The sequence below is a fragment of the Microcebus murinus genome, chromosome 16, assembly GCF_040939455.1.
Source record: "Microcebus murinus isolate Inina chromosome 16, M.murinus_Inina_mat1.0, whole genome shotgun sequence".
NCBI lineage: Eukaryota > Metazoa > Chordata > Mammalia > Primates > Cheirogaleidae > Microcebus > Microcebus murinus.
The window spans coordinates 16,714,385-16,741,908 of NC_134119.1; the positions used below are offsets into that span (position 1 = coordinate 16,714,385).

At 35.8% G+C, this 27,524-nt stretch overlaps 1 protein-coding gene across 1 annotated transcript in view; it reads right to left on the minus strand.

Annotated features, from left to right (window-relative positions):
- Positions 1 to 27,524, minus strand: part of MACROD2 (mono-ADP ribosylhydrolase 2) — a 1,812,973-nt gene that overhangs the window by 735,544 nt on the left and 1,049,905 nt on the right. The window contains 1 exon segment of the mRNA XM_076010917.1: positions 8,809 to 8,930. Coding sequence (XP_075867032.1) covers positions 8,809 to 8,930 — 122 coding nt within the window.

Genomic DNA, 27,524 nt, shown 5'->3' on the forward strand with positions numbered 1-27,524 from the left:
AAAATCAAAGGTAACTTTCTAACCAAATTGCTCATCTCTAATATGTATCTTCTAAGTGAGGAACAATTTTACATACATCCAACGTTGGGTGGCCAACTCTTTTGTAATTTGCATGATGAATCAAAGTTTAGTATTAGGAGATCTTAAAAGAAATTCAACTAAGGTGACACAATATTGTGACACTATTTCTCTACTTGCTAAGCATTACATTCACTTTCCTAACTAGATGTATTCTATAGGTTATAACACTAGTCACATTAATTACCATCTTATAACATCTATATCACACTATACTTAAATCAAAGAAGCAAAGAATTTGGATGCCTGAGTTCAAGACTAAAAATCTTTGAGCCATCTGTGTTTAGTATACTGAATGCAGCTTTGTCCTATTACAAACTCAGTTTAACTTAAGTCAATGGTTCTCAACTTTATCAGGCCCTTTTTATAACAAATATTTTTTTTTGTAAAGCCGTCCTGCTATGCTGAAATGACATCTATAAATATTAAAACTCACCCACATACATGAAGCAGAAAGTGTCAGTGTCCCATCCATATCTGCCCAGGATTCATCATTCTAGTACATGCCCACCCACAGCATTTTCCAGCAAACACCCTTGACATCACTCTCTGCCTGCAGGCTTTCTTGCAGCCTGCACAGGGGGCAGATTAAAAACATGCAGAGGAGTTAATGCCCCGGGAGCAGTCCTCGGACAACTGATGGAAGTGCAAGATGAACATCCCAGCTCTCCTCCTCTCTCAGACAGGACAACTCCTAGGCATGTTCTGCGTGTTCCCTCGGAATTCCCCAGCAGGACTGAGTGAGTCCTAGTTGTCCACAGTGATAACTTCCTTGCTAACACCTCCCACCCTTCTTGGCTGCCTTTCCTTCCCTTTCTCACCTCCCCACTTCTCTGCCACTGCTTCCTGTCATCACTTCCTAAATAAAGTACTTGCACACAAAACCAGGGCTTAGGGTCTGCTTCCAGGGGAAGCCAAATTAAGACAACACATCAATGTAAAAAAAAAAAAAATCAATATAGTGCCATAAGTATAATATGAAAGAGATATAAAAGGAAAGTAATTATAGTAAAATTCTATTTTCAACATGTAAAGGCTCAAGCAGGACTGTAATAGAGCATACAATGAAATTGTCAGATATTTGCTTCTCTACGTAGAATCATCATGAAAAAACATCTACAAATGCAGACTCAAATCAGGTGTGACGTACTAGGGACTCAACTGACTCAGGGACATGGCTCTCTGTAGCATGATTTTCTCATGCATTCTTGGTGAAGTTCTAAGCAAAGTACAAGCTTCCCTTAATTTTCAGGGTAGTTCAGGACACAGTGACAATAAACAATCTTTTTTTGTTTTGATGTATCCTATTGTTTATAAATAGATTTTCACTTATATGACTGTCTGGCAAAACATTAAAACATTGCTTGGGAGGAGGGACCTATAGTGTTATAGGTCAGAGGAGGGACGGCTTTTGAATGTACACTTGGCTAGCTCACGTGTTGCAATGTCCCTGCCCCTGCCTATAGAAGGCTAAGGGCAACCCTCAGTTGCTGTCATTGCCCCGAACCACCCTCACAAACTGCTCTCTTGAGGGCAGTACTGCCCTCACTGAGAACCACTGGTTTAGGAAATTAAAAAAAAAAAAAAGCATATAACAACAGAGAAAAAAAGGAAAAGCAATGGCTATAGCCACTGGATTTAGACTAGTTTAAATTCCACCTTCACATTTTGCTTGAGATAAGACTTGACTTTGCTTGGGGTAAGGCCTATATAGACCTATAACACTAAAGGTCATTGTCACAACCCACAGCAGACATGGAATTAGGAAAGTGAGTACAATGCTTAGCAAGTACAGAAATAGTCTCACAAATACGTGTCACTTGGCTCTGGCTCTTATTCCTCATCTGTAAAATGGAAGCAGCTACACTCTCTAACTCAGGATTGTTTTGAGGATTAAATGAGTAAAACACAGTGCCTGGTACAGAATGAGACTTCAAAAATATTAACTATTGCTATTAATATGTTTCACGGCTAAATGATTGATCTCATCCCTCTAACTTAAATTGTCTCTCTGGTGTGGCCACCAGAAGGCACAAATTGTGCAGTATCTGACAATGTGGGTTCGGGGGTATAACTACTTGTTTCCCAGGCATGATCTGTGAATTTGCCATCATTCCATGCTCTTCCTCCTCCTCATCCCTGCTGCCTATCATCCCTGCTGCCTGTCCCTGGCCACTTGTCATTTCCAATAATAATGACCTGAGATTATTATTACAAGCAGATTCTATACCCCCATGCCCAATTAGGAGAGCTTTTAAAGGGTGAGTGTAGGGGGAAAAATGGGGGGAGAGAAAAACTCTTGGTTTAGCATTTTTCCCCATTGGCTAAATCAAAGAAACACAGGCAGCTAGCTAGAGAATTTGACTAACAAATGAGATGTGTATAGGAATGTACTGTTGTAAACTGTAAAGTGAAGCACAAATGTAAAAATGCTTTCATTCTTATTATTTATTAATAGCATTGTTAGTCACACAGCTGTTAGCAACAAAACCAGGAAAGACAGAAATTTAGCATCATCCTTTAAAAATGAAACAGCTGAGAACCAAGACTAGGTGTTGCCTAAAAGGAAACTGGAAAAGATCAATCTGAGGGCTCTGCAGAAGAGGGTCCTTTGAGATGGAGAGCTGACTGGGAAACGGTGACATCAAGTTAGGCAGAGGAGCAGAAATTAAAGGGTCAGCTTTTTAAGGCTGCAGAAATCTTCTTGAATAGGGGACTGCATTGATTGATGTGGCCTGTAATGGAAACTCAGATAATGAAATAAAACCAACATTTAAGAATTTCAGGCTGAGAACTCATTGCCATGGCAACTCTCTCAGAAGGGAACTTGTATAAGAAAATAAGATTCACTTGACTACGCCTTCAAATGAAAACCTACACTACAGTGAAGCAACTAAATGCAGAATTCCAAAATCGCCTATTGCCACAATGCCTAGAGGTAGCACCGAAGTTGCAGGTCCATCATCTTTTCCACTAGAAGCTATTATTTCTCGAGATCTATGACTCATGGAAGGAATGTCATTTAATTTGGGGGGATCTCTATTGGCATCGAATGGTTCCTGCCAGTGAGCATTTATATTTTTTTTCTATTTAATAAATCATCTAGCATGATACTGGTGGAAATTGCAGTATCACACACCATTGCAACAAACTGCCAAATTTTAGTCTGCCTATTATAACATAAAACCACCAAATTCATATGTAAATTATTAGTTAAACTTCATGAGGAAATAATTTTTAACCTAAGTAAAAACTTGTTTATATTCAGATTATGATCACTTTTAACGAAACATTTATTTTATTACATCTCATGTGAATGTCAAACTGGGTGCACTGTATTTCATCAGTAAAAGGGGTTTCCTTGAATACTTAATGTCATTGAAAAATGTGAATCTATGCCTTTTAACTGATGCGGAGAGAAGAAATTACTGTGATCCTTTTTGAATCCATGCCATTCAAAAAGGCAGTGATCAGCTTCCTATAAATGAACCTGATGGTAGAAGAATTTGACGTAGAGGAATTTAAGACTGTATTGTAAAATGGGGAGAAATAGGGGTCAGGAATAACTTGTAATAATCCTTATGAAACATTTCTATGCTCACAAACAAAAAGAAAAAAGACAGTATGATGTATAAGATAATGTCTATATCCTCCTCTACACCAGTGCTTAGTGATAATGGATACAGGATCATTAATTTTCATTTACCATCTGTTGCTCCATAGGAATTTTTCCCCTCTGCCTTCACTTTCACACTCACTCCTGAGTTTTCAGCAAGATCTTCATCAATATCCATAATTTCCATTTGTATGTTTTAGATACTATACAGTCAAAAGAATACTGAGTAACTGTGTTTTAATTTTCTTAGTACACACTATTGTTCTAGAAATCAAAATAATTCAGATGCTGGATTTCACCAGTCTGACTATTCATTATTCTCTGATCACATGCATTAGAAAACTGTGGTTCTAAGATCTGGGTCTTTTTTTTTTTTTTGACATGTACCTTTATCTTTTCTAACGTTTTACAGAGGTAATCTGCACCTTCCTTGATTTTCTTTTAACATTTTTTTCCTACCCCAATTTTCAAATCATTCTATTTCTAATTATCCTCCCCATGGTGCCTTACATTTTACCTATCTTGGAATCAATAATCTCAATGTTGTCAAGGATATATGTAAATATCAATTTGCATATCTTTTATTGCCTAAGGGAAATTCATGGTTAACGAAAAATAACTGAATTTCATTTGGAGTAAGTTAGAAGGAATAAGGAACTTGCACAAACTATGTCCAGGAGGCATGAAAGATTAGTCATATTTTTTTCATTTGAAACTATTTATGATAAGATTAGAAGGAGAATCATTATTAAAATCTTAAATTTAAATATTTCTTCATACTAATAAGGCTGCACTAAATAATCATTCATAGAAGAGAAATGATAGTGTAAAATGAGCCGTTAGATTTATTAACTTATTTTTTCTTTTACTATCTAAAAAAAATGTGGATATGTATAGAAAATAAAACTGTCTTAAAGTATGGATAAAAGAAGGAAATATAATAAAATTCTCTTTCTAAATTAATAAAAGGTATAATATTTTTTCATAGTAAAAATATTTATCCATAACACAGCCAACACCCAAATCAGTACCTTATTTCTAGATAATTATGTGTGACTACAACATTTCTCTGTTTTTTGATTAAAAATAATCCCCTCTTAGCAAAACTGGGAGGTGAGTGAAATTTATGTATCCCCCACTCTGTTTTCTGTTTTTCTCTGTCTCCCTTCAGATCTTCTTCCAATTCTCATCCTCCCCCTGGTTGAAGTGCTCAGTACTTTTATCATTCCCTAATTTATCCTGCCAAAGTGCAAAGTGATTTGATAATTTTTTTTATATTAAGGTATTAGGAAATTAATTATCTACTGATCTCATGGGTATTTGCATTTTAAAGGAAAACTGCAGAGAAAGAACAAAGCCTGATCATCATAAATTACTCATTAATTATGGAAGTTCAGACATCTATGGGAAAATATTTAAAAGTGATGAGAGAACTCCAGAGTACTCGCAAATCATACAATAGACATGATGACCTTGTCCATTTATTTGTCTGGATGGTCAGATTGAGACAGATTGTGTTTAAAGGTAACTATTATATCCTCCATGTCTTAGAAGATACCTAATAATAATGTATTGGTACATTGTAGGTCTTATTAGTATTTATTAATAAATAAATGATCATACTAGTTGTTTTATATCTAGTTTAAAAATTGAAGAATCTATTATTTTGATGAAATTAGAATAAAAGCATTTACCTTGGATTCCTCTGCTATGATCCTAAAGCTCTTGGTTTAACTCTGACAGACAAATGGTGCCTGTCAAATATGTAATTTATTCTGGGACAATTTCCCTGACCTCCTTGCAGATAGGCAGGGCTATGTGAATAGTTCTGGCCAATGATATGGGAGAAGAAATGATGCGTGTCACTTCTATGTTGAGGTAGTAAGAAGTTCATGTGTGATTTTGCAAATTCTATGTTTTATGACTGAGGAGGTTGTCAGTTCCAGGCGGTACAGATGCAGGACGATGAACTATCCATAAGCCAGGGTCTCTGAATGCAAGCCACTAACATTTTGAGGTTGTTTGTAGCCACAGGACAGCCTAGCTGATGTGGACCAATAAAGTAAGGCATTCCCATTATTGTATTTATCATATTACGTTATAGCTACTTTCTTACAAGTATCTGCTACATCAGCTCTTCACTCATTATTCATTTTTGTAGCTTTCCTGCCACACAACATCACAGTGGGGGAAATCATAATAATATAAGTATTTTTAAGTTAAAAATTAAACTATGATTTTAATACAGGTAGTGATATAATTAATATAATTTAATTCAATGCATCTCCTGAGCAATAAAACTCTATGCTAAGCTCTGTGCTATTGTCAATGTAGAAATTAATTGGTAATGTTAACAATTATATTATTACTAATTATGAATAGGGTATTATTATTGAGAACATTAGTAAAAGTTTTAATTGCTTAAATGATATGATATACAAACTGAATACTTTATAATAATTTATGCTAGTGTAAAGACAGCTAGATATGACATGGTAACTGTCTAGAGATCTGGTGTTCAGAATAGGTATCAAAGCAAGAATGATATCAATCTCCTAAACTATCAAATCACAAAGTGTGAAAACATCTTATACTTGAAGTAATATTGCCAAATATTTTATAGAGAATTGCATTCTTCCAGTTATCTTACATTCGTTACCTTAACGGATCCCCATAAAAGCCTCATGAATTGGATAGATCTGAGATTGCTGTTGTAACTTACTGATTCTTTATATATGGAAACTAAGGCTACAAAATATTGCCATTACTTGACTATAGTCACACAGTAATAACTGGTAGAGCAAACACTAAGTTACTCTGGTAAAAAAAGTTTATGAGAAATTTTTTTGACATTTATATAAATGAGCTCAAGTTAATTTTCCATCTTAATAACCAGGCTTTTTATATTAATCAAGTCTACCCATTGTGATAAGTCAACAAAGTACAAGCCTATACTATAAATTGTGTATCCAGTCCTAATCAAGTTTCTAAAAATTTTCCATTTCCCCCCAAATAATCAGGACTTGATGATATTGGTATTATTATTTAGTTAATGGTGGTCAAGAACATGACATGCTATATGAAGTAGAAAGCCCTATTGCCTCCTTCAAAAAAGAAAGAAAAGAAGGAAGAGAAGGGAAGGGGAGGGAAGGGAAAGGAAAGGGAGGGGGGAAGGGGGGTGAAAAGGGAAGGGAGGGAGAAAAGAAATAAAATTTGTTTTTTTAGTTTTTTTTATGAATAAGAGACATTTGGTAGCAACTCTAGTCAACCATGCAAGAGCATGGTGATTAATAGTTGGACAGTTCACTTACATATTTTGCATATTCTCCATCTCTTTTTATTTACTAGTATTGCAATGAATTCAGTTCAGCATCACCTGCTAATTTTATTCAAGCAACATGTAATTGAGCCTTCAAAATCATCATCAATGATGTTAAGGTAGATCTAATTCCAATACCAGAATGACTCTAGAGTATTGCTTCAGCCCATCTGTTGGCCATTTGATAAAAGTTAACTTAGTCTGTAATTCATCCTAATTATCTAATGGTAGTAACAACACAATAGATATGATTGAGATAATTATAGTTGGGATTGTTTTCTCTAGTAAAAGGATGGGTGCTGTTTTTATACTGCTTCTAATGAACTTTTTCTTATTTTTCCTTGGCTTTTAAAAACAAATCATTAGAGATGCCAGAGAATTCATTAGCAAATTCTCCGCAGGTCTCAAAATCCATATTTCCCAAGTTGGAAACTTCTATACATATCCATTTTCCAAGCACTTCAGCCTCTTGCTTTTTTTAAATCGATAAGCCATATTGACAAAATTTTAATTATTCCCTTAATGTGCACACCTGTTCTGATTTTTCTGATTTTCCTATAGAGAACAAAATTAACCAACTTGTTTTCTAGCTTACTTTGCTTCATTATCTTTGAATTTCAGCTTTCTCCTCTAAAAGAGAATAGGGTCTTTATGTATTTATTGATCCATTTGTAAACAGAAAAATTTTAAGATCAAAGAGTGAAAGGAAATATCCAGCTCCGCTAACAATTATGTAAAGATTAGAAGGGCATATAATTGGCTTGCAAAAGGTTTTCTTATTTCAAGCAAACTCACCAATGTTGCATTGAAAAAGGTACTTCATAATTACAATAATGCATGAAAAGTTTAGTGACCATCCAGGGTTATCTAAACATGTCTGATTCTCAGTCTCCCTTCTTGCAAATAATAAAACCACCACTTTTGTGAACTCCAAGCAATGATGATCTGTTCAGTCTGCTAAGAAGTCAAGTGTTTAACCATTTTCCTGCCCCACAATTTCAGCAAGGTTATAATCTATATGAAAACAAAAACCAAGGGATTCTGGCCAAATTAACTTCCTATTGGGTATTTACAGTCTATTTTTCTCAAAGTTTTATTTTCCTGGTGTAATTGAGATGTAATAAAGGTGGAGCATGTTGCAAAAGAAAAGCAGGTGAATAAATACCTCCAAATCCAACTTGAAGAAAATTCCTTTCATCCCAGCCTACTGCTAAGGAAGTAGATTAGATCCACATTTTCTGAACTCTTTGTATCTAAACTGATAAAACTTAGAAGGGATGTGGCATACCCAGCTACAGAGTCATAGTTTAGGAAGGGTAAAATAAATCTAAAAGAACAACTTTCAGGCCAAAACAAACCCACACAGATACCTTTAGATAGAGATTAAGCTGAGCTCTAAACATGTACAAACATATTACCAATATATAATAAACGCACACTGTTGTAACAAACTCAGCACTTGCTATTTAACTTCTTTAAAGCTCTTGGCCACTACCATCATCCTTACTTTCTTCAAAAGAAAGTAAATGGCAAAATGAACAGAAAAAAGTCAATGAGATAGCTCCTGTTCCAGGGTCCTATAGTTTTAAATCCTGAAACATCATGAACAACTTAGCAAATATTTAGGGCATGCCGAAGAGTAGAGTTGTGATAAGCAAACAGGCTACATAACTTAATAAGATCCTTAGTTTTTAGAGTTTCAGAAATGGTTTTCCACCCCTTTTTTTTGCCAACACTGATTTCCAAAACACAAAGGCTAAAAAAGAATAAGAAACAGGAACATAAAACTACTTACAACTGATCGGATGTTATTTTCTTTCGCCAGCTTCAGAGATGATTTATAGCAATTTGCAAGGTCTTCCTTGTGGGAACTATTAATATGGCCTCTGGCTATTGGCCCTACAGTGTGAATGACATCTGTAAATACAAAAAGAAGGAAAAATAGGATAAGCAAGGCGTTTTTCACTTTTCACATAATTGCTGTTTTGTTTAAGTATTTGTGTTGGAGCCCGGAGATGGGCAAGCTAAAAAATATTAACATAGCAATATTGACAGGGGAAGGAAGAGCCAATGCTAGACATAACTTTACTTGTAAATAAGACAAGTTTCAGGTGTTGTACATAATAAAGAAGAGCAAGTTTCTGGAAAAAATGCCAACAGAATGTATAACAATCAGTAATAACTCTAAAAAGAATAATTTCAAAACATTCTTACCAATTTAAAGTGCAACCTACCAATCCTCACATACATGAGATATGTTAGGGATAACTGTTCATACCTATTTTAATAGGTTAATAGTTCATTAAAACTATTTTTATCATATTAAAACTTTCAAAATACAGTCTATACCTTGCAATGCCTATTCATGTTTAAAAACACAAAATTTGTTTTTGGTGGGTTTTTTTTTGCATAGTAAACCAGCCCCATTGTGCTATTTTTTATTTTTACTTTTTGACATTTTATTTTTTATGTATTTTTTAAATTTCAGAATATTACAGGGGTACAAATGTTTTGTTTACATGGATTGTTTTTGTACTGCTTGAGTCAAAGTTATAAGTGTGGCCATCACCCAGATAGTGTACATTGTACCCATTAGGTGTGATTTCACCCATACCCTCCTCCACCCTCCCACCTGCACGATTTCCCTTGAGTTTTGCTTCCTTCTGTGTGCATGACTGCTGATCCATTAGTTCCAATTTAATAGTGTGTACATGCAGTGTTTGTTTTCTTTTCTTTAGATATTTCACTTAGGAGAATGATCTCCAGATTGTTACAAAAATAATTCACTAATTCATTTTTCATGGCTGAGTAGTACTCCTTGATATACATATAACACATTTTATTAATCTACTCATGAATTGATGGGCACTTGGGTTGATTCCACATCTATGGAATTGTGAATTATGCTACAATAAACATTTGAGTGCTGGTGTCTTTTTGATTACCCAAAGGAATAAAATCATTTTATCAAAAAAAACCATCTGTGCTATTCTTTTAATCTCTACACACACATAAACTTTTAAATTTAGGAATATAATGAAATAGGACTGTCCTCATATTAAAGTCAAGAAAGGTTAAAAGAAAGAACCCATATTTTAATCCAATTTACTTGAACATGCCTTGTAACTCCAGCTTCCCAGTCTTATCTGTGAATTGGATTACTCCATTTCATTGATGTAAGTCATAAGAACTAATCAATTTTAATCAAAAAGACAAATTCAGTCTAAAGTTATTGGAATATTATAATGAAATGAAATTATTTACATTGACTAATCAGTACCACTCAACTTCAACAAAAAGAATGAAAGTACATTACAAAAATAAGAATATGAGAACATGGCAGTTTAAAATTGCATATGAAATTTGAATAACAAATTTCATATGCAATTTTAGTGATTTATTTTAGCAAATAAATTATGAAAGGAAAAATCTTTGTTGCTTGCCTGCTAAAATGTTGATACTATTTGATGTTTGAGAAAAGCCCCAAAGCATTGGTTTCAACAACTAATTCTGAAACAGTATTTAAACCCTCATCAGGAAATAGTAAAGAAGACATCAGGTGATCAACATAGGCAGAAAACTTCACTAGTGAGGTCATCCAGATGTTATTTCACGGATAAACCTGGCTTCAAAGTGAGAACCAGTACAATATAGAAATGAGGGATAAAGGGAGATTAAGAGTACTTTAAAAAAAGCATACAGTGATACAAATTTTTGTAATAAAAGTAACAAATAAAAGTTGTATATATTCAAAAAATACAAGTGCTATACCCTATATGGCAAAGTTTTATATGGATATTTTACTTTATTTTCTGTTTCTATGTGAAGGCTAGAATACATGAAGAAGGGAGGTTGTGCTTAGCTTTTCTTTATCTTCCTTTGTTGCTACTTGTTATTTTAACCCAACTATGACATTCTAAATTTTCTAATGAATACAGATGGGAGAGAAGTGGAACAGGAACAACACAGGATTCTGTAAGGCGGCATTTGCCTAAATGGGTTCAGTAAGATATGGGTTTAAAAATCAGTTAAATTTGGTAATAACAGGTGAAATGACATCAAACCAGTTAGTTACTTTAGTGCAGGTCTTCCCTGGGCATTTAGCATGCCATAGGAACTTGCCAGTCTCCAGGACGAGAATACAAAATGCTCTGTTTCCTAGATGCATTTGACTATGGAAACCTGTGTTTTGCCAAGTACCTCACGGGACTAAGTTTCCACAAATTAACCTTTGGGCACTGTTGTTCCAAGGCGATTTTAGTCCCCTCATTCCCATTGTTGAAGGCAAAGTCTATGCTTTCCCTCCCTTCCCCACTGCTTCTGTACATCAAACACTTAATATGTGAAAGAACAACAGGACATAGCCATGGTTCTCCTATTTTGTGGCTAGAGATCAAGAATAAGTACCTCTTATCTGAGGTCATAAAGAATGTGTCTACTGGAACAAAGTAAAGAGAGGACTTAGAGATATTTATGGGAGGAAGGAGAGAGAGGGAGGGAGGGAGAGAAGAAGGAAAAGACAGAGAGACAGGAGAGAGAGAAAGAGAGGGAGAAGAGGATGTTAGTGCAGGAAATATTGACATAATAAACTTTTCCTTTGCTTTCCTTTAGCCATTATCGTCTACATAACTTTAATGAAATTTGTGAAAAATTATCTCTTACATTTCTTCAGTCCTCCGCTTCATTTAAAGGTCTGAGGATAAACAGCCAATAAATGAGCTTCCTCAACATCAAAATATTGATCTCTGTATTTTATGCTCTATATTAAATTTATAGCATCCAAGATCAAGTGTTATTATCGACCAACATGATGACCTCTCAGATCCACAAAGCTGGAGGTGAATCAATATGAGGCTCAAAAGGAAATCTCCTTCATTATTTTAATTGTGCATCGTACTTATGAGGAGCTACTCCCACACCAGGTTCTTCTTTTTCTGTTATAAAATTCAGTCAGGAGGCCTGCCTTCTAATTCCAGCTCCAGCCCTGAGTCACTGAGTGCCTCCAGTAAAGTTATCATTTCATTTGTCCCTGCCTTGGTTTCCTTGTCTGTAAAACAAATCAGCTGCTTAGATGATCTCTGTGGTCTCTTTTGTGCTGTGTGGCATCATTAATGGAGATGGATGGGCCAGGCGCCGTGGCTCACGCCTGTAATCCTAGCACTCTGGGAGGCCGAGGCCGGCAGATTGCTCGAGGTCAGGAGTTTGAAACCAACCTGAGCAAGAGTGAGACCCCATCTCTACTATAATAGAAAGAAATTAATTGGCCAACTAATATATATAGGAAAAAATTAGCCGGGCACAGTAGCGCATGCCTGTAGTCCCAACCTCTGCCTCGGGAGGCTGAGGCAGAAGGATTGCTTGAGCCCAGGAGTTTGAGGTTGCTGTGAGCTAGGCTGATGCCACGGCACTCACCCTAGCCTGGGCAACAAAGCAAGACTCTGTCTCAAAAAAAAAAAAAAAAAAAGTAATGGAGATGGATGGAGACAGAATGATATCTGGGCAGTTAAAGGGGACTTAAATATGGTTAAGTGGCTCACAAGTTCTTGAACATAAGGATTTGTTTTTAATATCAAAAATAGCATAATCTCTCACAATAGTAATTTCAAAATCCATTGATTGAGAACATGTTAGAGACAAAAGACTATTATAATTTTCATGATGCTTTGTACTAATTTACATTTTATTAAGCATAATAGCATCTTCACAGTGGGCATATGTATAAGATATATGCATGAAACACCCACAGATGATGCTTTACTTTGCACATGGATTTTGAATCCCTTGGCATGAATAAGATAATGTAAATAGAAGTACTAAATTCAAGGTCTGGTCTGTGGGAAGGATCAAGAAATGGTGGCTATCACCATCAACAACAGCAGCATAAGCAGCAGCAGCAGTATCCAAGAGATCTTCAGCACATGAGCAGGAATGACAGACAGTTGTCACCTCTTCTCTGTTGTAGAAAGAAGACTAGAGTGTAAGTCCTGAGATCTGACTATAAGTCGTAAGGCCTAGACCTGTACTTAATCAGCTGTGTAAACTTGTGCAAGTCACTCTCCTCATTGGGCTTCAGTGTTTGAAAGTAAAAGAAGGAGTTGAATAGGAATAGCATTTGCAGCTCTCAAATGCATTTCTTTCTCCATATGCCCATCAGAAATTGAGCTATAGATTCTAAGCAGTCTAATTCATTCTTGTCCAGATAAATGAGCATCATTCATGACTCAAGTTTCTTAAACATGTTTATACAATAAAGTACAAATTGGCACAATCCAGAGAGAAAGTCATTTAACCATATTTAACAAAATCACAAATGTAGACTCCTTTCGATCCAGTAGTTCTATTTCTAGGAATGTATCCTGTAGATAATATGTTTGCTCATATGCAAAATGGTATTCATACAGGTCATTCACTTCAACATTGTATATGATAGGCAAAGATGGGGAACGACCTAAATGTCCATCAATAAGGAACTAGTTAAATGATGGTTTGCACATTCAATGAAATACTATGCTTCGGTAAAATATACAAGGTCTTTCTAGAAGGTCTATATTGAAAAATATTGAAGATATATTACAAAGTAAAAAAAAAAAGTAGAAAAGTATGTTTTAGCACGCTACCTTTAGTGTTAAAAAAAATAAAACCCTCTCCACAGATGTAAGAAAGAGTACATGTTTGTTTTAGCTAATATATGCATAAAACATCTCTGGGCGGATAAACAGACAATTAATAATAGTGGTTAACCACTAGAGGAGTGATGGAAACTAGGGAGATGGGGACAAATATGGGAAGGAGACTTTCCCCTGCTTGTTATGTTTTTTGATGTTCAAATTACACAAATGCATTATCTACTCCAAAATTAAATAAAGCATTAAAACAAAGAGTATATGATTTATTAAACCATATTCTTGGGTCCCATTTACCATATCTCCACAAGATATCAAGATCACTAATGTGCTTTTCAAAAATGAGTTTATATCACTACAAACATAAAAATATTCTTGAAGAAAAAATAGATATAGGAGTTCAAGGCTGCAGTGAGCTGTGATCATGCCACTGCTCTCCAGACTGGATGATAGAGTGAGACACTATCTCTAAAGAGAAAAAAAAGAAGGAAATAAAGAAAAATAGATATAATTCCAAGGAATTTAACCGAATGTCCCCATCAGGTATGTCTTTATTTTGCTACTCAATATTTTTTTTCATACAAAAAAAATTATTTTCATATAAATGTAGAGTTTAAATGATGGGCAAGAGGACGTTTTTCTCCTATGTGGCTGGAATCTATCTTTAAACTTTTACTATAATTTTAATATATAAACTGAGTCTATGTATGTTAAAGTGGTAATGTAGTATGGGAATATATTTCTTAGGTATCTCAATAACCAAAGAATTTTGAATAATTGTCAAGAATATTTAGAAATAAAAAAGACAATATAAAAATTTTAATCTATCCTTTCCTATTCAAGGAACCCGGAGAGGCAAAATAATGTGCCCAAAGTCATAGATCAATGTAAGGAGATACAGTATCACAATGACAGGCTGATATGATTAAATCTATTACTGCTATGGAGTTCTTAGACCTATTATCTTAATAAGTTAACCACTGATTTAATAAAAATCATAGGTATACAAAGATTGGAATATCAGATTAATATATTTATGAACTGTACATGCAATCTAATTTAGATGTAATTGCACCCCCTAATAGAATTGACTGGCCTAAGGCTAGTTTTGCTCTTTTGTCATATAATCTGGCAGGAATTTGTGGACAAAGAAAAGGGCAGGCATCCCTGATTCCAGAATCAACACCATAACTCCCTGTGAGCAGCAAAAGAGATATTGTTTCCTTAAAGTGTCCAGCTCCACATTCCAGAAAGGAAAAGCAACCTTCATATGTTGAAGATCTTTTATTTTTTGTTATTAATAAACTTTTTTTTAATTTCAGCATATTATAGGGGTACAAATGTTTAGGTTATGTATGTTGCCCTTGCCCCTCTATTCAGCCACAAAAACAATGTTGAAGCTCTTTCTTACACCACCTAGGAAAGCCAAGAAAAGAGCAATGCAATTTGTACATTTAATCAACATTTCAAATGCAATCCCTTGAAGGGATATGGAAAATGAGATGGCAAGCCCTTTTGTGCTTCATCAGACTAAAGTGTGGCAAGACAAATGAAGCCTGTTTTTGCTCATCTATTTCTGAAATCAATCAGTCCATAAATCAGCTCTTTTGTTTTGAAGATATAAGCACCACACCACCTTGCACTCCCCTACTCTTATTTATCCTGGGAAATTAGTCGGAACTATATAGAAAAGGTGGGTAGGATAGAAGGTTTTCTTTGAAGGGGGTGTGGAGGAAAGCCTACTTTCATTTCTGAAAGTGTAAATTGAAAAATGTGTGATTGGAATGCCAAATAAATATTGAAAGCAGCAGAATTATTTACAAAGATGCAATCAGACTTATCCTTGGCAAAACAAATGCAGCAAAAACATTCTGTGAACAAATACTAGCATAATGAATTTGAAAACAAATAAGAGAGCACATATAGGTTGCTATCATTGTTTTCCATTTGAGAAGCAACTGTGCTTCATTCAAACTGCTAATGAACAGTCAGACCAAGAGTAGAATCAATTACACGTTGCTTTCATTCACTCCACTCTTGTATTCATAAGCATAATCGGTCCATCTAACAGACTGCATAATAATGCCATGCCCTGTCAATCATATCAAATTGCATGAATTTTAAGGAGAAACCAACGCATGGAATTAAATTGATTTTCTTTTCTAGAGATACAACCGCAAAACCGAGCACTAAAGGTACTATTTGTAAATCTTATTGGCCAATTTATATGATAAGCACCACCAGTCTATGACTGAAACAGAATACTTGAAGTTCAGTTAACAGGAAATTGAATTACCACCTGATAGCATTACAAAGTAAATGCTGCCTTTTCTTTTCATACAGGCCAGTGTTTTTGTATACACATTTTCAAAGTTTGCTTTTATTATATTTCAAGAAACAATCAATTGTCCATAAGATGTTCCTTTTCAATCTGCAGCACACATCATTTAGGATGCACTTCAACATGCCCTGCAGCATGTTTCTAAATTCAGATTATTCCTTCATAATATTTCTTCAGCTGCATGATGGGTTTGTGTCTATGTCCAGCAAGACTACAGTCATCCAACTCTTTGCGTGAGCTTTGGATAAACTAGCACTCACAATGCCATTTTTTAATCCAGTTTCTTTGGAGTTTGTGAGTTGACCCTTTGGTTTTTTTCCCATTGTTCATAGTTACAAAAGTCTTTTGGTTTAACCTTTCCTCTTACCTCTTTGGTGCTATGGTTCTCTAAATAAGATATCTACATATAAGATTAAATACACAGCAGCTAAACATTTGCATTTTACAGCTGATAAAGGTATGCAGAATGCACTGTCAAAGCTTGAATGCACACACCCAGCTCAGTCCCATTTTTTATGTGAGAATGTGGTAACGTTGCCAGGTTTTTGGGCATCGTGTGCTGACAGTATGTTTCATGCTTCGTTGACTTTAAAGCTGTGAGGTTTTAAGCCCAACTTATAAAATATCATTTAATCAATTTCTATATTTAAAAAAGAAAAAGGGGGGGGGCAGGACAAAACTCATCTTTAATTTGTATCAACTCTCCCTTTCCTGCCAAAGATCTATTTAAGATTGACCTTGTTGATGAGACTATGTCTTGTTTCAAATTGGACCCTACACATAAGAGTCCATTTTTAATAATACAGACCAAAATTCATGTAAAAGGGATGGTCTGTGGTCAGCCATTTATAGAGTCTTTGAGATTCCACAGGATACTGGGGGCATCTGCATTACAACAGTGTTATTTCCAACAGAGAGGGGTCTCAGAGGGACTGTGGGAAGCTGAATTATCTGTAAAATTCCAACATTTCCATCATTTTAGAATGAACCCAAAGAGAACACATCCTAGGAGGAAGTGAGTCAAATGCATGGCATTTCTAATGCCTCAGTAGCAGGGGTGAGAGGAGGTGAAGGTCCAAATAGACAATATGACTTTTTCAAGGAAGATGACAATAAGGTCTTTGTTCTGTTCAAGAGATGACAACAACTCATAGCCTTTTCAGAGAGATGCAAACCAGTATTTCACTAAGACTCAAGGGGAAAATCGGCTTTAAAAATCCTATGTAGTGGGCAAAAAGGAATGAATGTTAGTCCCCACTGCAAGGGTAGTTCTACAAATGCAGAATCTAGTCTAGGACGAAAGTGTGTAGAGAGGTCAATGCCAGGGCACACAGGCTGATGCTGAGGTTGCATGTGCTATCAGCTGCATTCCTTTGCTACTCCGTTGCCACCACAAGCCTGGACAAGAAAGATTCTTCTTCTACTATCATTCACATCATTTACTCAGTCATTAATTCTGCCCTTTAGTCAATAAATATTTATTGAGAATACACCATGTGCCAGGTATGTAGGGCAATTGTTCTATTCACTCTCTACCAAACAGGTCTGTGATTTTCTGACTTTAGGACTTTCTTCATGTCTGGAGAGCTCTACTTTTGTCTCTGAAAACCCTTCCCATTCCTTGAGACCCAAAGAGAATTTAGTTTCCTTGAAGATGGGAACCATGAACTCACTGCATGAGCTAATTTTAAATTCATTTCTCCTCTTTTGGTCTTCAATATCACTTATATTTAACCATTCGCATGACTTTTAACACTAACAGCACTCTAATAATATGCTTTTCTGCCTAACGTGGCAGGGAATTTCCTATCATTTGAGGCAATCAAATATGACTATATATGCTCCAAGGTTCTTTCTAATTCTGACGTGTTAAGATTCTGTGATTCCTGTCTTCCTATAGTGACTCTATACTTCCACTGCAGGGAACATGACAAATCTATGTCTGTGTTTCCCACAAAGCCAAGAACTGTATGGGAACAGTTGCTTAATGGATAATTAGAGAATTTGTGGATGATTAAATAAAAGTTGGCCCAATATAATCAATCTAATCAGAGATATTATGCTGGATTAGAGAAAACAATGAGGTAGAAGGGATAATCTAGACTGGGCAAGCAATGGAATCTAGTTATACTGGTTCAGATCATTCAACACACATTTTTATAGAACTGAGAAGCTGTTTCTTCATAGATAGGCTCGCCAAAAGCTAATCAAAGATTTCCTAATAACTGCACTACAGATGATTCAAAAAAAAAAAAAAGACTAACACTATCACACTCTAACAAAAGCTACGAAATTATTTCCAAAGACTTACCAACAGAAAAAATTGTTGCATGGTGACTCCTTTGCCTTTTTTTTTTTTTTTGCAAGAGATAATTAAATAAGTGCATTTTCTAAACGTGTCATTTCCCTCATCTGCATATTGCTCATTTTAGAATAAATCTGCTTTCTTTTAAAGATGGGTTTTGGCTCTCAAATCACAAAAAGGAACATGACAGACTTTCTACACATCTTCTCAAAGAACTAATGGGATCACTATTCACATATCTTAAAAAAGGGACATTTGTATATAATGAACCTACCTCTCCATCAGAATAAACCAGAGTTGATTTCTCTATATGGGTCCATTCATAGGACAGTCCTGGACTATACCTATTTCATACATTTATTCACATACTCTCATTTTCTTACATTCTCTTTCTTAAACCTTCACACAAGGCTCAAATCCTTATTTTCTTAAGGAACACTTGTATTTAGAAAAGACAAGTGAGAAGGACAGACTACTTAAGAATTAGATTAACATAGCTTCTAAGGGAAGGATATCTGGAAATTTCTATACTGTGAAGTTGTATTATTTATGAGTTCCACTTATACAGATTCAACAATATGAACAAGGACTGGGTGGAGTGAGAATGATCAAATATTTAAATAATAAGGGCAATTCCATTAAACCTTTCCACAATGAGCATTTGCTCCAGCTGGAGCAAGAGCAGGTTGGTTTATATTGCCAGACCCCAGGAGATTAGTCAAAATCCTTATCTACCTTTCAGGAGATGGGCTCTTTGTGCACTAGAGTTATTTCCAAACTTTGAGAACTGCATTATATATAGTTTCTTGCTGTGCAGATCTGTTAAATATAAATACTTTTCAAATGCAAAATGGACATCATTAATGACTTTGTCTGGTTCTGGACAAAGAGCAGTGACCGCTTTGTGGGGAAAACCAGATGAATTGGACTTGTTAAAGAATGGCATTTCACTAATTTCACTTATATGTGGGTTAAGGGACTCTAAAAAGTAACTTTAACTAAATGCAATTGGTTTTTGCTCAGTCTCCAGAATCTAGAGCAGTTTCTCTTTCCTCTTCTGTGAGGTGGTGATGAGGACATTTCTACCCACCGACATCTTGAGATGGAGAACCAACTTCTGAAACAGTTTGCAAGGACTCAAAAAAGAAAGTCCAAGACAACTGCTGTCAGATCAGTTCATTCTAGTGGAGAAGAGAAAGGTGGGAGCAGCTTTTGAAGCAAGAATTGCACAAGACACCATGAGGTAAAGAGGGATTCTTTAGGATCATGAATTCCAAAGAGAAATAATGACAAGGGTTTAACTTCCTCATCGTCCTTTCTTTGTGGAATGAGTTGGAAGCTACTAAAGATTGGAAAACCAACCAACATTAAACCAGAGTGGCAGGAATGAAAAAACACGTAGATAATTCAAGAGTCTTAAAGGTGAACTAACAAATTTTGATGACAGTTTGAGGACTGGGGTGAGAAAAAAAGGGAAGAGTAAAAATTGAGTTCAAGGAATTTGACTGAGGGGGAACAGAAATAGAGAACTGGAATGGTGGTTGGGGTCTGAATTTTGTGGAGCTTGTCAGGCCTCCTGAGACCCTAACCTTAATGTAGAAATAACATGCAGAAAGGGGGACAAGAAGAGGGAAAGGGTTAGTAAAAGAGAGAGAAATAAAAAAGTACAATCAAAAATAATCCCACTTTTTTCAGTATCAAGGCGGATTTTCTTTTTTAACTTTTCCTTGCTTTGCCTATTTTGGGCCTGACACAGAATCACTGAGGGGAAGAAAATATATCACTGAGCCTTTCAAACATGATTCATTATGAGACTAAGATTCACAGAGGTCAACATGTGCCTCTGCAAGATTATTTAGTGGAAACTATTAATGTAAAATCACTCAAAGCAAACCAAGAGACCTTTTCACAATAATTCACATGCCAAGAATGAAATGTTTGCATGGAAGCTTTGGAAATTAAGTAATGAATATCAGGTATTAAAAGAAAGAAGTACCTGCAAATAAATAACATCTGGTGACTGGCTCTGTAGTAATATGCTATTATATACGCCAATGAATAAAAATTTCTCATTTTTATTTAGAAATACAGTCACGGTTGAGATGATAGAATAATATAACTGTGGAGACATTATGATGAAAGAAATTAGTGGAGGTAAAGAATGGGAAGATTTTGTATGAAAATAATTATGTTATAGAGCAGTATCTAGAGATATCAGAAAAAGACAGTCAATAAAATGTGTAATTATAATTAGACAGCATGATATCAGAAGAGAGCAAGAAAACAAGCCCTCACGTCCCAATGGCATATCCCACTCACTAACCTGGTGAACCTGGGCAAGTCACTTTTCCTCAACTGTACAACTAGAATAATATATATTTGTCAAGTTTGTTATGGGGAATAAATTATTAGTATATGTGCAAGCAACAGACATTGTACCTGGCACATGGGAGGTGATAAACTCTGACTCAAGTGATTGTCGCTAATACTTGTACTTAATTGTCTTCACAACATGCACAAACAGGATAACAATACATTTTTCTATATTTAATTACTATTTCATCAATCTACTCTCAAAATTCATGACTATACATATTATGCAATTATGTCAGAATTTACAGGTTTCTTTGCTCCTACTACTTCTTGGATCCCTGGTTTTCTTTTTCTTAAACTCATTTTGTGGTTGTTGCTATATATCCTTGAGCAATTCTTTCAGACGTGATCTGTGCGTGGGAATTTTTTAAGTCACTGCATTTTCAAATGTTTTTAGCTCTCATTTCTGAACGCTATTTTTCTGACATATATGATTCCAGGTTCAAAATTAATTTTTCTCAAAAAATAAGTAAAACACAGAACAGGTCAAATGGCGATAAGTGCTAAGGAGAAGAATGAAACAAGGAAGATGGGTGAAAAGCGAGTGGGTAGGAAATGGGAGGAGCAATGAGATGGTGCCTTCTGAGAAAAAGTCTTGTTCTCCAGACAAGACAAAGGAGGGAAAACAATCCTCATCTTTTCTAGCTTTGATTCCTTAGAAAGCAAGTGTGTGGCATACAGCTACTGCAGTTATCTTAAAATTATGATGATCAGAGTCTGAGGACACAGTATAACACTGAGAGAGAGGATTTAAGCACATAAAAGTTGAATAAATTTGGGGCTTTGGTTATATTATTAATTCCTTTGTTATGGTGAGACACTAGATTCCAAATTTTCAAAAACATAATTTTTTCTCTCAGATTTTTTAAGATTTTGATTCATTCACTTCTAACATGATACAAGGTTTGATTTTTATACCTCCTTTCCAGAAGCCTTAGGAGCTTCTTATGTATCCTTAGAATTTTGAAACTTTAATGTGCCTAGCATCTTTCAGGACAAGAAAATTTTCCACTTCTAGTTATAAAGTAATTACTAGTCTTTCATTTTCTCTTTCCTCATTTTATTTTCTCGTTCTTTCTTTCGAGAACTCTGAATAGGTGGGCTTATATGTCTGAGAGTAAGCTTTGATTCTAATTTCTCTCCAATATTTGCTCTGCTGTACATTTTGGAGGACTTCCTTGACTTATCCTTCTGAATCAGCAAGTTAGTCTTCAGCTGTTTCCTTTCATAATTCCCTTATGCATGCTTTCATTTGAAACTTTTTCTTGCTTTAATTTCCCAGAATTTATGTTCTCTGGTTGTTCGTTCTCTTTCGTTCTCTCTCTCTCCCTCCCTCCCTCTCTCTCTCTCTCTCTCACTGGAACATCTTTTTCTAACTTTTGCATATATTGCATATAATTCTTTTCTCTACTAACTTATTTTTTACTAGACATAAATCATTTTGTGGCCTAGGCCAAGACTTGGTAATGACTAGCTCTTAGTGAATTTTAATTCATTTAAATGTATGCCATCACACTTTTTTCTGATACTTTTATATATAGCCCTATATAAATTTTATGTATTTTCATCAGGTTTTTATTTGTAATGCAAATAATCAATCCCTTGGCAGAGTATCTAAAATAAGAAAAAATATAATGTAATTGCTCACTGAGTTACACAAATAGATGTTTTAACAAGGAATATATTCCTCATGTAGCTAACAACTGAATTCTAGAAATTGCTAAGATCTTCACAGTTTTTTTTTTGTTTTTTTTTAATGTTAAAGGGTACGGCTTTATTTTCCAACATGATAAAAAAGCATATGCTACCCCGTTGTGAAAATATAAACACAAACACACAAAACATATAGAGGGAAAAAGGGGGTAAAAGGATTATATTCAATATTTTTATGATTCAGAACATATTTATCCACATCATTCTAGCTATTTCATAGTGCTTCTTTTAGTACTGATGACAGTATTGTTCCAAGACAGACTTATTTTATACCCTATCTTTTATAAATATTGTACCCTTTAAATAAACATAGATTTACACATTTTCCAGAAAAGTATAGTTCAGTTTTGAAGAGTCATTTCAGATACCTAATTATTATGCATTAATTACAAATCCTATTTAAACTGCTTCCATTGAAAGAGATATTTATTTTTACCCTAAACATTAGATTTATGTGCCTTGTTACAAACTTAGCTGCCCAGAGATATTTTAAAGCAGAAACACATCAAGCAGCTGAGTTATTTTCCAAAGCATCCTTGCTGAGCAGAGCAGGATTTTGAATACACAGCAGACAGTATCAGTAACATACTCTGATAAAATTTTAACAGTTTCACTGCTTATTTTTTTCTGAAGGACCAATGGTTAGGATGTCAATAGCTCTCTCTAACACAGGAAATGCATTGCAAGAGTATTTGACACTGCTGTACAATAAAGATCCTAAAGAACAACAAAATTAATCTTTCTAATGGAATTGTTATAGGAAATTTTATTGATAGAACAATACAAAAGTTTCCATAAGGTTAAACCAAACATATTTTATTTCTTACCTTTTAATGTTCTTATTAAATGGAGAAAAACAGTCATAAAGAAGGCACAAATGCAGTCAATTTATAGAATTTCATGAAGCCACCTTTCGTCCCTTTCCAGATGTTTCCTCTGGCCCTAAAAATCTAGCCATCACCTAGGAGTCCATGGGATATTCCTCGAGTCCCCAGTAAGTTGTTAGTTCTTAGGTTCTGAGAAGCCCATGAAATGCCAAAACCTAGAAGCTGCTGGAAGCATATGGTCATATTCTTCTGAATGACTCATGTCACCACTATCTTGGACATGGCCAGAGAAGAATGAAGCCACATTTGGTCTTGGCCTGGGACATTTGTCACAAAGATACTTAGTGTGTACTTCTTTGGAAAGGGAGAAGGAGCTTGAGAAAGCACAGAAGCTAGAGGATAAATAAAACACATTTTCTATCATTAGGAAAGAAAATCACCCTTGGAATTCTCTTGTGATAGAAAGAACATCTTCTCTCCCAGGATATGGCTGGTTATATCTGTAGCTTCTAATAAATCTGGCTTTCTGACGTCATTCTAGTGAAAGCTTATGAGACCATCAGAGGTACAGCCCCTCTCAAAACCACTTACTTTTCCAAATATCTTCCTAATTCCTTCTTATGACCTGCTCCTGCCAACTTGTATGAATGCTTTCACTTAACGAATATGAGTTAGAACCAAATCCACCCACACTGTACTTAGTAATATACCCCAGTTCCTCCCATATCAAGGCACTGGCTTTCCTTCATCTTTATAGACTTGGATTACTCCCTGCTTCCTTGTACCCAGTGTGAGCTCAGTATCTGTCAGAGCTCTTGATGGGAAAAGAAAAGGCCTCTAAAGGCAATTCTTTGGTGATAAGACCTCCCTCTAGATCTTGCTAAGGGGTTTTCATAAATAATACAGGGGGGAAAAATGGTCCCTCCTTGTAATGGAGCTGATTAATACATGTGGAATGAAGTTGATTCCCTACACTGAGTGACCTAAGTCCAGAGAAGAAACAACCATAGTGCCTGTTAATTCCCTGTGACAACCGGAGTGCCTGATATTCTAAGGACAACAACTTGAAGACCTTAAGTAAGTATTTGGGTTGCTCTCTGATGAACTTTCTTTCTTCCCTGAACCTCCCTGTGCTAGAAAAATCAGGTCTCCTTAATTCATAGGTCCCACTCTCTTATTCCAACAACCAGTTATTAAGTATTAATACATAATGTCAGACCTTGGCTAATTCCCATGGTAGCCATGTAGCATGAGTTATATTTAACTTGATTTTGGTGATAGCCATACCCTTTTGTGTGCTCTCATTTAATCCTGATCTCCTGCTATGTCCCTGACCACCTTCTCCTTTTGCACCTCCTTGGAAGCCTTGGTCAGTGGTTTTCGAACTCAAGGGTAATCAAAATCCTCTGGAGGGCTTGGTAAAACACAGGTTACTAGGTCACACTCCCAGAGTTTCTGAGACAGGGTGAGGGTAGAGATCAATAATTTGTCTTCTTACAAATTTCCAGGGGATGCTGATGTTGCTGATCTAGGAACCACAAAGTGAAAACTACCAGTCTAAACCAATGGTGGCAGCCTGCAGCCACTTACCAAAATCTACCCATGACCTGATATTTCAGTTTTGACTTAGCACCCAAGATTTTCATCTTGTTTTTACCCACTAGACTCCCATACCAAGTGCACCTACAGCTATGACCTTTGGTTGATATATTTTGTTAATGACCTTGTTTGGTTGACCTATATGGCCTCTCCTGGCCTGCCAAGCCCTACTGCCACACACACTAATGACAATCTACAGTTTTAAATGCTTCCATATGGAAGAAAAACTTGTCCAAAAGCAAAACTTGTCCAATCTCTACTTTAGTTCTTATAAATTATAACAAAGAGCCACAAAGGTAAGCACATTTTAGATAAACATTTCAGTAAGAAGTGCTCATTGTGGATTAAATGTCAAAAGAACACTACTGACATTGAGACATGGATTGAAATGAGTTAAATTATAAGAAGATCAGGGTGTACATGTACACTAATCCTGAGAAGAAAAGAAGTTTAAAGAAAGCATGCTTCTAAGATAAGCCAAAGAATGAACAGGCCAAATTGAAGGTGGGGGGGGTGGGAGCTTGGGAGTGGGGGATGGGGGGGTAGAAAGCTAAGCATGTAATTTGACTTTGAATAGATTTAAGGAGAGGTGAAAGAAGGGATTAAAAGAAGGTATACAAATAGTAAGTACATAAAATAAAGCTCAACATCCTCAGTCCTTAGGGAAATGCAAATCAAAACCACAATGGCATGCCATGTCATACCACTAGGATGGCGGTAATCAAAAAGGCAGACAATAAGAAGTGTTAGTGAATGTGTGGAGAAATTAGAACCCTCGTACACTGGTGATGGGAATTGAAATGTCACTTTGGAAAATAGTTCCTAAAAATGTTAAACACAGAGTTACTATATGACTCAGAAATTCCACTGCTAGGTATCTACCCAAGGGAGTTGACAACATATGTCCAGATAAAACTTACACACAAATATTCATAGCTTTGTTATCTATAATAATCCCAAATGGAAACATCCCCATGCCCACCACCTAAGGAATGAATAGTCAAATGTATATCTATACAATTAAATATTATTCAGCCATAAAAGGAATGAAGTACTGATACTTGCTACAGTATGAATGAACCTTGAAAATCTTGCACTAAGTTAAAAGAAAACAGACACAAAAGACCATATAGTGTATGATTCCATTTATATAACAGTGCAGAATATGCAGAACATGAAAGCTAACACTCTAAAATAAGCCCAGGAAAATGGAGCTTGTCACCCCCATGAAATCTATCCAGGGTTATTTGTAGTAAAACTGGAAAGACTCAGGTAGAGCATTTCTTTCCACTGGAGTCCCATTGGACAGACCCTCTGTGACTGCCTCTCCTACAAGTAGCTGGCAAAACAAAAACAAAAACACATAGTAAGGGGGAGTTACTTGCCTTACAGAAATGCCTACAAATCTAAGCACTGAGAGACACTTCCATTTTTTACAAAGTTTGCCTGGATATTTTGGTGCAAACTAGTAAATTGACCAAGAACTCAAAAATGTATGTGCAGGTCATAAATAATGAGAGGGACATGAACTATGTGATGCTGGGAAGACACACAAGTCCTTCAGGAGATCTGAAGCACTTAGATGTGGTTATGCTGGCTGATCACAGGGCTTTCATCAGGAATAGAATTACAAAGAGTGGCCATAAAAAAGCACAATGTTTTGTTTTACAAATAAACTCTATGGGGGACCATCTTGGCATGAGAAAACATGAGGTTAAACACTTACAGGCAAAAGTTACCATCCTCTTAAGAACTGAAGAAGACCCCTTCCCATATCCTTCCAGGAAGATTTTCAGAGTGTGTATGTTTTGGCCTCAAGGTTTGTTTGTCTTTATCAGTATGTAAAAGTTGGAGATTTTATGAATGTTTATACACATGCATGTATGGCCAGCCTCCTGAAGACACCAGCAGGAGCAGCTACCTCTATGATATGTGTTCTGAAATGTTGTGAAGCTTCCTGCACTAGCAGTGAGGTGAGGGGTTTGGATACATCTCCCTACACATCCCTCCTCCAAACCTGGGCACAACCTGTCCTATATAAGAAGATTAGACTTTCAGAGACATCAGGATTATATAAAAAGAATAAGCTAATCTTCACTGAGAACTTACCATGTGGCAAGCACCGTTCTAAGTCTAAGGTTATTTTCATCTTTCCCTAACTTTAGCACTCATCAAGACCTGGTATTAAAAATATCCACACACAAAAAGCAAAGACTATCTAGTTCTGGACTAAGATTGAACAGATGGACTTCTCTGTGTTCCTCCTGCTATGTATAGCCAAAAACCCTGGACAGTATACATAACACAAATATAAGAAGACGTTGAAAGGTGGAGAAAAGAAGGCAGGTCTTAGGACCAACACAGTGATGAATTCCCTGGGTTTTCTTTTTGCCTCACATATTTTAGCCTGGGTCCCAGAGAAGCTAGTAACCCAGAAATGCCAACAAGAGCAGACCAAAAATAAATAAATAAAATAAAGTCTGAAAAATAAACTGCTCTCTCTAGCCAAAAAAATCAGGAAAGGGGCAACCCAGCAAGACAGAAAGACAATAACTGTCCTCTTCCAACCAAACAACACAGGCCAAATCAGGGCCTCAGGGCCTCATCCTTCCCTTGTCACTGAAGGTCATGTGGAAAGCCTGGATTTCTCTCTTCACCCCACTGTAATAAGGCCCACCCTTCCTTGGATGGTGTCAGAGGAGACTGAGTGGGGAGCCAAGCCCTTCATTC